This window comes from Chelonoidis abingdonii, chromosome 26 (assembly GCF_003597395.2).
Source record: "Chelonoidis abingdonii isolate Lonesome George chromosome 26, CheloAbing_2.0, whole genome shotgun sequence".
Taxonomy (NCBI): Eukaryota; Metazoa; Chordata; order Testudines; family Testudinidae; genus Chelonoidis; species Chelonoidis abingdonii.
The window spans coordinates 12,279,186-12,288,460 of NC_133794.1; the positions used below are offsets into that span (position 1 = coordinate 12,279,186).

Below are 9,275 nucleotides of genomic sequence, written 5' to 3' on the forward strand. Positions count from 1 at the left end.
AATATTAATTAAAGATCTGGACAGCAGAATAAATTACATATGCATTTTATTAGACAAACACTGGAAAGTGATGAGAAGCTTCCAACAACATGAGCTCCTGAGCCCAAAGAACAAACAATAGTGCGACACGTTTTATATACAACATAAGGCCGGATAACTTTCAATTCAAAGTCCGTTGGAAATAAAACAGTGGAAATTATGTGGAATGTGAGATACAGATGTGGCAAATGCAGAACAAGGTGGGATCACCCATTTGCACACAGAACTCAATACAATTTGGGTGAGCTAAAGCACAGTGTGTTGTAAATTTCTAGACAAGGAACCATTTGTTCAACTGAATAATGAAATAACCTGAATGACATAAATAGGTGCCCAAACTATGGAGAGAGAGAGCCATGTACATTGTGTCCTGTAATGGACTCAGATTTTGAAATATACACTAGATCTGAACAAGAAATAATGATCAGGTGCCTGGTTCTACCATTATTCAGACAGTGCTTAACATAATGGCTCTCTTGCCATTCTAAAACTTAAACAACTGAGTTTTGGCATAAAAAATATCCAAATCCATGAGCTGTTCCTTAGTATGCAAGAAACGAAAATACCTGGGAAAGGGACGGCAGTTTTATTAGTTGCACTAGGTCTTGTTGAGGCTATGTTATCATCAGAGGTGATTCAGAAAATGGGGAAATCTTTTTATCTGGAAAAATTCAATATTTCACTGGAAGAAATGGAGCCCCTAAATTGAACGTTTTTGAAGGAAACCCAAATTTTCCACATTTTGGGGGAAGATTTTGGCATGTTTGGCTGAAAACTTTTGGGTGAAAATTAACAGAAATGTTTGGGTTTGTCAAAAACATTCATCTTTTCAGTTTTCCGTTTTCCAATGAAAAATTCAAAGTTTGTGAGAAAGCACACACACATTCCGCTGTCTGGAGAAATATGTACTTTCTCTTCTTGTTGGACAGAGGTTATAGGTTTCTATGTGAGAAATAATAGATAGCAAGATTGAAAAAAGAACCAATTCAAGGCAGTGTTTGGAAAATTCAGATATAGGCCAACATTTTTTAAGCTGGTTTTCTAAGGAGAAGATTAGAAAACGTTGCTTTTATTCTATATGGTGGTCCCATTCATAGGTCAGTAATGTGTCAGCATCAGGAAACCATGGAAATATTTCAATCAGGGTGCGAGGACTTTGAATTCTGAGCTTTAGCTTCTGTAGCTTCTTTTGGTGGAAGAGGTAGTTGAGACGAATTTCACGCTAGAGCCACTTCCGCCTCCGAGGCTCAACCCGCCGATGCCTCTTCCGCTTCCAGAGCTGAAGCTGCTTCCTCCAACGCTGAGCCCACCTCCCAGGCCAAGACTGCTTTCACCTCCAATGCAGACACTGCTTCCACCTCCCACGCTGAGGCCGCTTCCACCTCCAATGCAGACACCGCTTCCACCTCCAATGCCGAGACCGCTTCTGCTTCCATAGCCACCTCCAACATTTGAGGTGACCACAGCTGCAAAAAGAAAGCACCGTGTGTTTAGATCTCACTGGATGGTGGCCACTGAGTGGCAAATGGAGACTAAAGCAAGGCAGTTTGTACAATATATGCATTCAAGTGACTTACAAATATTCACTGCACCTACACCATCTCCACACAACCTGTTAGGGAAGAGAAGAAAGGAAAGTAAGAATTCAAGTGATGTCCATTGACATTGCTGGTTGAAAAAAGCAGAAAAATGTCCATGACATTTTTCATCAAGTAGTTGAATTTTTGTGTGGAAAACAGACAGTTTCCAGGAAAATTTTCAGTTAGCCAAAACCCCCCATTTTCCAACCAAAAAAATAGTTTTGACAGAAGCCTTTTGAACAGCCTTCAGGGGTTTGGATTTTTTTTTTTTGACATTTCAAAAAAGCAAAACCTCTCTACACACTGGCTGACAAACAGAAAAAATAATTTCATAAAATTTTTTTTTGAATTGCTAATTTATTTTATTCAAATTTCAAAACTTTTTGACCAAGTTTTTCATTAACATTTCAATTGATTCTAGCATAAAGAGAAGTTGCTTTGGGGGAGAGTTTTCAGAAATGCTGAGCACCTGCAGTTTCCATTGACCTCATTAAAATCCGGGCATGAATGTGCTGCATTTCACCCACCTGCTCTCCTCTCCTTCTAGCAACTTCCTGTAGGTAGCGATTTCGATATCCAGTGCCAGCTTGACATTCATCAGCTCCTGGTACTCCCGCAGCTGACGCGCCAAATCTCCCTTGGCCTTCTGCAGGGCATCCTCCAGCTCAGCCAGTTTGCCCTGGGCATCCTTGAGGGCCAGTTCACCGCGTTCCTCAGCCTCAGCAATGGCTGCTTGCAGGTTGGCGCACTATGGCAGAGAAGAACATCGATCTAAACTTCCATAGGAAACATCAAACCATTCTGCCTTCCCAGTACACAATTGCCTGGGTGCAGATCAAGCAGGAATAATCTATGAGCATCTCATCTCTTCCCATCAACTTTTCTACATTTTGGAATAGATCATCAACTGGTGTAAATCTTCCTAGCTCCATTAACTTTAGCAGAACGTGGCTGATTGACAGCACTGAAAATTCGGCTCTCCATGTTTCAGTCTAACAGGTTTGCAATCATTTCCAGGGGCTGCAGTGGGGGAAACTTTAGGGATAGTATCATGCAGCTTAACCCTTTGAAGTCCAGATTGCCAGCTGGCCTAAAGTGCATTGGCTTCATTGACACTGAGGTTCTGGCCCTATATTATTTATTCATTTTATTTATAAGCATTAAAATCTGGTCAAATCCTAGTGGCATTTTTACTTTGAGACCAAAGGGGCCAAATTCAGTTCTGGTGCAGCAGAAATCAACAGAGTTCCATTTGCATCCCTCTTGGCCTAAGGCTTGGAACTGTGATAATGAAGCACCCGCCCACAAAATACTCTCCCGTGTTTTCCGCAGCGCCCTACCTGTCTTTTCACATTTTCAATTTCATTCCGTAGTCTCTGGACGATTCGGTTCAGCTCTGAGATCTCATGCTTGGTGTTGCGGAGGTCATCCCCGTGTCTGCCAGCGGTAACCTGCAGCTCTTCATACTGCAGTACACAAAGGGACACACAAATCACATTAAAGTCCATCCTCTTTGGGGCAGGTGTTACGTGTGTGCGGTGACTAGCACAATTGGTCACCATCTAATCCCTGATTGGTACCTCTGAATGCTCAGTGACACAAATCAGGAAGCACAATAATAGTGATATACAAGCGAACATGCAGCTAGTTGGAACTCAACTCTCTGTTGGTGTATGGTGACTCACCTTAGTTTGGTACCAAGATTCAGCCTCAGCTCGGCTCCTGTTAGCGATCTCCTCGTACTGCGCTTTGACTTCAGCAATGATGCTGTCCAGGTCCAGGTCTCGGTTGTTGTCCATAGACAGAACAACAGAGGTGTTGGAGATTTGTATCTGCATCTGAGCCAGTTCCTGCAATTCATGCCAATATTCAGGTGAATTGTGAGTCAAAGAGACTTTTCCTCATTGGTAGACAACTGAACGTTTCACTGTGTACCATACGCAGAGGCTATAGCCTAAGGTAAGGGGCTGCCACTCAAACAACTATCAGGAACAGTAAAGACAGCTCATGTCATTGCAAAAAAAGCTTCAGAATTTTGGATGTCACTGGGAAACCTAATTTGAAACCCGCTGAAAGAGACCTCGTGCTGCTAGCACTTACCTCTTCGTACACGGCTCTCAAGAAATTGATCTCATCAGTCAGGGAGTCCACCTTGGCAGCCAGCTCCACCTTGTTCATGTAGGCACCATCCACATCCTGAAAGACAGTAATGGACTGAAATGAGTGAAGCACTTTCATTACCAGGCCAGCAATGTGATTAGCTCCAAACTCATTTTCTAGAGGAGAATAAATGTAAAGGATTTTCTAATGGCTGTTAATAGTGTTGTAGCTGAAGGGCTGATCTGAGAGGTCTGGTGGTTAAAACATTGGACTGATGCTCTGAAGAGCTAGGCTCAGTTCCCAGGTGTGCCACAGATTCCCTATGTAATGTTGGACAAGCCCCTTAGATCTGCCTGTGCTGCACTTCCATTGGGCTAATAATCCTCCCTTTCTCCCACCCTTTGTCTGTCTTCTCTACTGAAGCTCTTTGGGGCAAGGCCTGCCTCTCTCTGTGTGTCTGTACAGCACCTTGCACAATGATGCCTGGATCTCTAGGTGTTGCTGAAAGACAAACAACAATAAGGCTTGCATTACACAAACAACACTCACCTTCTTGAGTGTCACAAAGTCATTCTCGGCAGTTGTGCGCTTGTTGATTTCATCTTCGTACCTAATGGAACGGGGCAGAGGGAACGTTTGTGTAGGCAAGTAACTGACCAAGATCACTGCAGCCTGTTAGAATAAATTTCCCTGAGAGCATTTTGTGTGTGTGCTAATCTCAGCTGTCACCAGGATTGGAATTTTAGTTTTCAGGATAACTCAGGCAATGATCCATGTGTCAATGCTAAACCAGTTAAAACATGCAAACTGATGTCTATAGAAAAGTACTCCAGATCAGTGGCTCTCAACCTTTCCAGATGGCTGTACCCCTTTAGAAGTCTGATTTGTTCTGCGTATCCCCAAGTTGCACCTCACTTAGAAACCACTTGCTTACAAAACCAGATATTAAAATACAAAAGTGTCCCAGTACTGAAAAATTGATGACTTCTTCATTTTCCCCATATAATTATAAGATAAATCAATTGGAGTATAAATATTGTATTTACATTTCAGTGTATAGTTATATAGAGCAATATAAACAAGTCATTGTCTGTATGAAATTTTAGTTTGTACTGACTTCACTAGTGTTTTTTATGTAGTCTGGGGTAAAACTAGGCACAGATCTAGATGAATACCCCCTGGAGTACATGTATCCCTGGTTGAGAACTATCGCTCTAGATAAAACCGTCTGTTCTTTTTCTCTCTTCCTGGCAGTCAGTCATTCTCACTGCTTCTTCCCTTACAGGTTAAGGATGCAGTCTCCCAAAGTCTAATGCCCGTGAGTTATTTTACTCAGACCAATAAATTTGTTCGTAACTCTTTGTAGATTCTGCACCTAACGTGTCATCTACAAAATAGTATTATACCTGGACTTCTTGTCCCTTCATTCTATAGTGAGATTTTTAACTTTTCCAATTAGCCATGGGAAAGTGATATAATCCACATATTATAAGATAAAACAACGAGGGATCTTTGTGGCACCTTAGATACTAACAAATTTATTTGGGCATAAGCTTTCGTGGGCTAAAACCCACTTCATCAGATGCATGGTGTGAAAAAGCTTATGCCCAAGTCAGGGGCGGCTCCAGGCACCAGCACGCCAAGCATGTGCTTGGGGCAGCAAGCCACGGGGGGTGCTCTGCTGGTCACCACGAGGGAGGCAGGCAGGCTGCCTTCGGCGGCATGCCTGAGGAGGGTCCGCTGGTCCCGCAGCTTCAGCAGACCTCCTGCAGGCGTGCTGCCGAATCCGCAGGACCAGGATCCTCCCACAGGCAAGCTGATGAAGGCAGCCTGTCTACCATGCTTGGGGCGGCAAAATACCTAGAGCCGCCCCTGGCCCAAATACCTTTGTTAGTCTCTAAGGTGCCACAAGGCCTCCTCCTTGTTTTTGCTGATACAGACTAACACAGCTGTTCCTCTGAAAACCTCTCTGGCCACTCAGTAACAGACCTGAAGGTGGCAATTTTGCAACAGAAAGACTTCAAAAACTGACTCCAACGAGAAACTGCTGAGCTTGACTTGATTTGCAAATTAGATACCATTAACTCTGGCTTGAATAGAAACTGGGAATGGTTGAGTCATTACGCTACTTGAGTCTGTTTCCTTATGATAACTATCCTTACACCTCTTGTCAACTGTCTGTAATTGACCATCTTGGTTATCACCACAAAAGTTTTTTCCTGCTGATAACAGCTCATCTTAATTAATTAGCCTCTTAGAGCTGGTATGGCATCTTCTCTGTATATATATATATATCTTCCTATATGTTCCATTCTATGCATCCGATGAAGTGGGCTGTACCCCATGAAAGCTTATGCTCAAATAAATTTGTTAGTCTTTAAGGTGCCACAAGTACTCCTGTTCCTTTTAGGAATATAGACTAACATGGCTGCTACTCTGAAACCTCTGAAAACTGTCACATTATAAGATGTATCTCTCTAGTGAACTTGCAACTGGTAATTTGTTAGTCTTGTCCCTTCCTTATCAGACTGATGTTACAGTGTGGACGTACTTTTTTTTTTTTATTTAAACACCCCTGATGCTATGGTGATGAGGAGCAGCTAGGGAGATGGACTTACCTGTTCCTGAAATCCTCCACCACGTTTTGCATGTTGTTCAGCTCCCCTTCAAGTCTTCCTCTCTCATTCATCAGGTTGTTCAGCTGCCTCCTGAGATTACCGATGTAATTTTCAAAGAGGGGCTCAATGTTGTTTTTCACGGTTTTTTGTCCCTGTTCCTGCAGCAGGCTCCATTTGGTTTCCAGCACCCTATTTTGCTGCTCGAGGAATCGGACCTGAAAAGCACAAGGATCCAGAAGATGCTAAAATGGTTCCATAAAAGTATTAAAATAATATGAGTCATCCAGGTTAACTCCCATGCATGTTTAGGGTCCAATCCTGCAAGGTACTGAGCACTTCCTGAGAAATGCTGAGTGCCCTCCGCTCTCACTGAGCTCCTACAAACTAGTGAGCAAGACTGGCAGTCACAAGGAAGATAGTCAGGGCCAGATCTTCAGCTGGTGTAAATGGGTGTAGCGAATTTGACTTCAAGGATCTTGCCCACATTTCAATCTAATTAGAAGCCGATTCTCCTGTTCCTTGTACCATATTTCTCCCCACTGAACTATCAGGACAAGATAGTGATGAAATCTTATATCCTCGCCATTTACACCTGTGCAAAGTGGGTTTTAAAATGATGCCAGGATAGATTGGTTGTGTTTTGCACACATTTTGCATAGGTGCAAATGATGACAAGGGGGACAAGGCAGGAGAAAAATAATCCCTTAAGTGGAAAATAAATCTAAAATATTTATTACTGGGCTGAGCACAAAAAAGTCCACAAGACAGTTTAACATTTGCTTTGACCACTAATGCATGCGCATTGGTCAACAAGAACATCAAGGTTTTTGTTACGCTCCTGTTTCTGCTTTTTCTGGCAAATCTGATGCAATCAACAAAGAGGTGACTAGGATGCTGTCAGGTAGATAAGTCCTCAAAATACCTGGACTTTAAAAGAACCACCTAACTCTAATTGCATTGTTTCAATGTTACCTTTCCAACTTAACAAGAAAATTCAAGTCTGGATGTGTGGTTTCCAGATAGCTTAAATGGGCAGGGCTCCACTGACTGGCCATTTGACAGGTCCTTTATTAAGAACACAAGATAATAGTCAGTAACTGCCTTTACAGGCCAGATGCTGATGTCAACTGCAGTGGGATGATAGACCTGCCTCAAATGAGTGGGGTTATGCCAGATTTGACCCCCCAGCTCTGTTTGTGGATGAGCAGACAATGCTGATAAGGAAATGCAATTGTTTTTCCTCCCCACTGAACAATCAGGACAAGATATTGATGAAATCTTATATCTCACCTTGTCGATGAAGGAGGCAAATTGGTTGTTGAGGGTCTTGATTTGCTCCTTCTCCTCTTTACGCACCCTCTGGATGGTGGGGTCGATTTCCAAGTTGAGAGGTGTTAGAAGGCTCTTGTTGACGGTTACTTCTTGGATCCCGCCAGGTGGACAAACAGGGAACCCAAGGCCAACTCTTCCCCCACCAAACCCAGCGCCAGCTAACCCATAGCCGCCGCCTGCTCCGCCACCGAAACCGAATCCGTAGCCAACGCCAGCTGGGCCTGGAGCACCACACAGGAAGCCACCGCTGCTTCCAGCCATGGAGATTCTTTTAGATCCGCCTAGATTGTAGAGGCTTCTGCTACCAAAGCAACTGCCACCGCCAACAACCCTTCCAGCACCAGCACCAGCACCGCAACCTCCAGCCCGGGATACAGAACATGAGCTGTAGCTGGTGCGGCAGCTGTTTGGGATGATGGCAGAAGAGGCACTGAAGCCCTGTTTTCCCCTCTGGAACCTTACAGTGGATTGGCGAGACATTGTAGCTGGTCTGGGTAAAATGGTAGAAGTGGAAGGAAGGAAGGAGTGAGCTTTCTGGAGAAGAGAACAGAACAAAGAAGACAAGGGTGAACCTCTGTTCTTTAAGGGCTGAGGCTACCTCTTTTATTTGCTTGAGGAACTGGGATTGGCTTCATGATGAGAATTATCTTCCTGATTAATTGGGCTTGGTATGCCCTGCAGCATTCTGAACAGTGAGGTCACTCTACCTACACACCCCTGTCTAATGAAATAGTTGCATTTCGGAGCAACACTCCTGTAGTTTGGAAATAACTGTTGCCTTTTGGCCTCTACGTAGGCAACAAGAAAGGCAGTGTCAAAGAGTTCACGGCGTGTGCTAGTCATTTGGGGCCCAGAGAACAAACTGCTGACATGTCTCGCTATTACACTGCTTGTTCAGCTCTTACACTTTGCCATTTCTAAGCCTAGTCCCAGCACGCCCATCTCGACCTTAAAAGCAAGGTGTTTTCACCTGTATTATTCAAGGCACAAAGCTAGCATTTTATAAGATACATTTATAAGATTTAATTTTTTTATAAGATAAATAATATGTTCAATATGCAAAATGGGTTTCCTCCACTCACTGCAGCAGAGAGAGAGAATAAAACATTCTGTTCTAGATTTTTTTAAACCCTTTCGTTTTACATGAGACTCGCCGTGGAACTAGATTTTCAAAAGAGCTCAGTTCCCAGAGAGGGACTAAATCAGAGGTGGGCAAACTACAGCCTGCGGGCCACATCCGGCCCTCCAGCTGGTTGCATCTGGCCCTCAAGTTCCTGCTGGGTCTGGGGCGTGCCCTGCTCCCGCGCTTCAAACGGGGAGCAGGGTCGGAGGTCGCTCCGTGTGCACTTGCTGAGGCTCCCTGAAGCAGCGGCATGTCTCCCCTCTGGCTCCTACATTTAGAGGCAGCGAGGGGGCTCTGCACGCTGCCCCCGCCCCAAGTGCCACCCTCGCAGCTCCCATTGGTTGGGAGCTGCGGCAAATGGGAGCTGCAGGGGTGACACCTGCGGACAGGGCAGCGCACAGAGCTGGAGAAGGAACATGCCACTGCTTCCAGGCGCTGCTTGAGGTAAGCACCATCCGGTGCCTGCACCTCTGACACCTCCTG

The 9,275-nt window shown here is 44.3% G+C and overlaps 1 protein-coding gene across 2 annotated transcripts; it reads right to left on the minus strand.

The window, feature by feature from the left end:
• Nucleotides 1-1,209: 1,209 nt before the first annotated feature.
• On the minus strand, nucleotides 1,210-8,149 carry LOC116828512 (keratin, type II cytoskeletal 5-like). 2 transcript variants are annotated; one of them, XM_075061280.1, is made up of 10 exons: nucleotides 7,628-8,149; nucleotides 6,338-6,552; nucleotides 4,269-4,329; nucleotides 3,720-3,815; nucleotides 3,305-3,469; nucleotides 2,960-3,085; nucleotides 2,147-2,367; nucleotides 1,617-1,651; nucleotides 1,446-1,505; nucleotides 1,210-1,349 (listed from the first exon to the last, which is right to left on the minus strand). In XM_075061280.1, exons 1-10 carry the CDS (start codon nucleotides 8,147-8,149, stop codon nucleotides 1,210-1,212), a joined length of 1,641 nt encoding a protein of 546 aa, XP_074917381.1. The 2 variants fall into 2 exon arrangements, with proteins under 2 accessions (XP_074917381.1, XP_032642705.1); XM_032786814.1 differs by having other exon boundaries at nucleotides 1,210-1,505.
• Between the last annotated feature and the right edge of the window lie 1,126 nt (nucleotides 8,150-9,275).

Excerpts from the sequence above, each read along its gene's own strand:
- LOC116828512 (XM_032786814.1), bottom strand. The coding sequence starts at position 8,149 with ATGTCTCGCCAATCCACTGTAAGGTTCCAGAGGGGAAAACAGGGCTTC. Across the intron at positions 3,816-4,268 it reads ACTTTGTGACACTCAAGAAG|GATGTGGATGGTGCCTACAT; the intron begins GTGAGTGTTGTT and ends ACTGTCTTTCAG. Across the intron at positions 1,652-2,146 it reads CTAGAAGGAGAGGAGAGCAG|GTTGTGTGGAGATGGTGTAG; the intron begins GTGGGTGAAATG and ends CTTCCCTAACAG.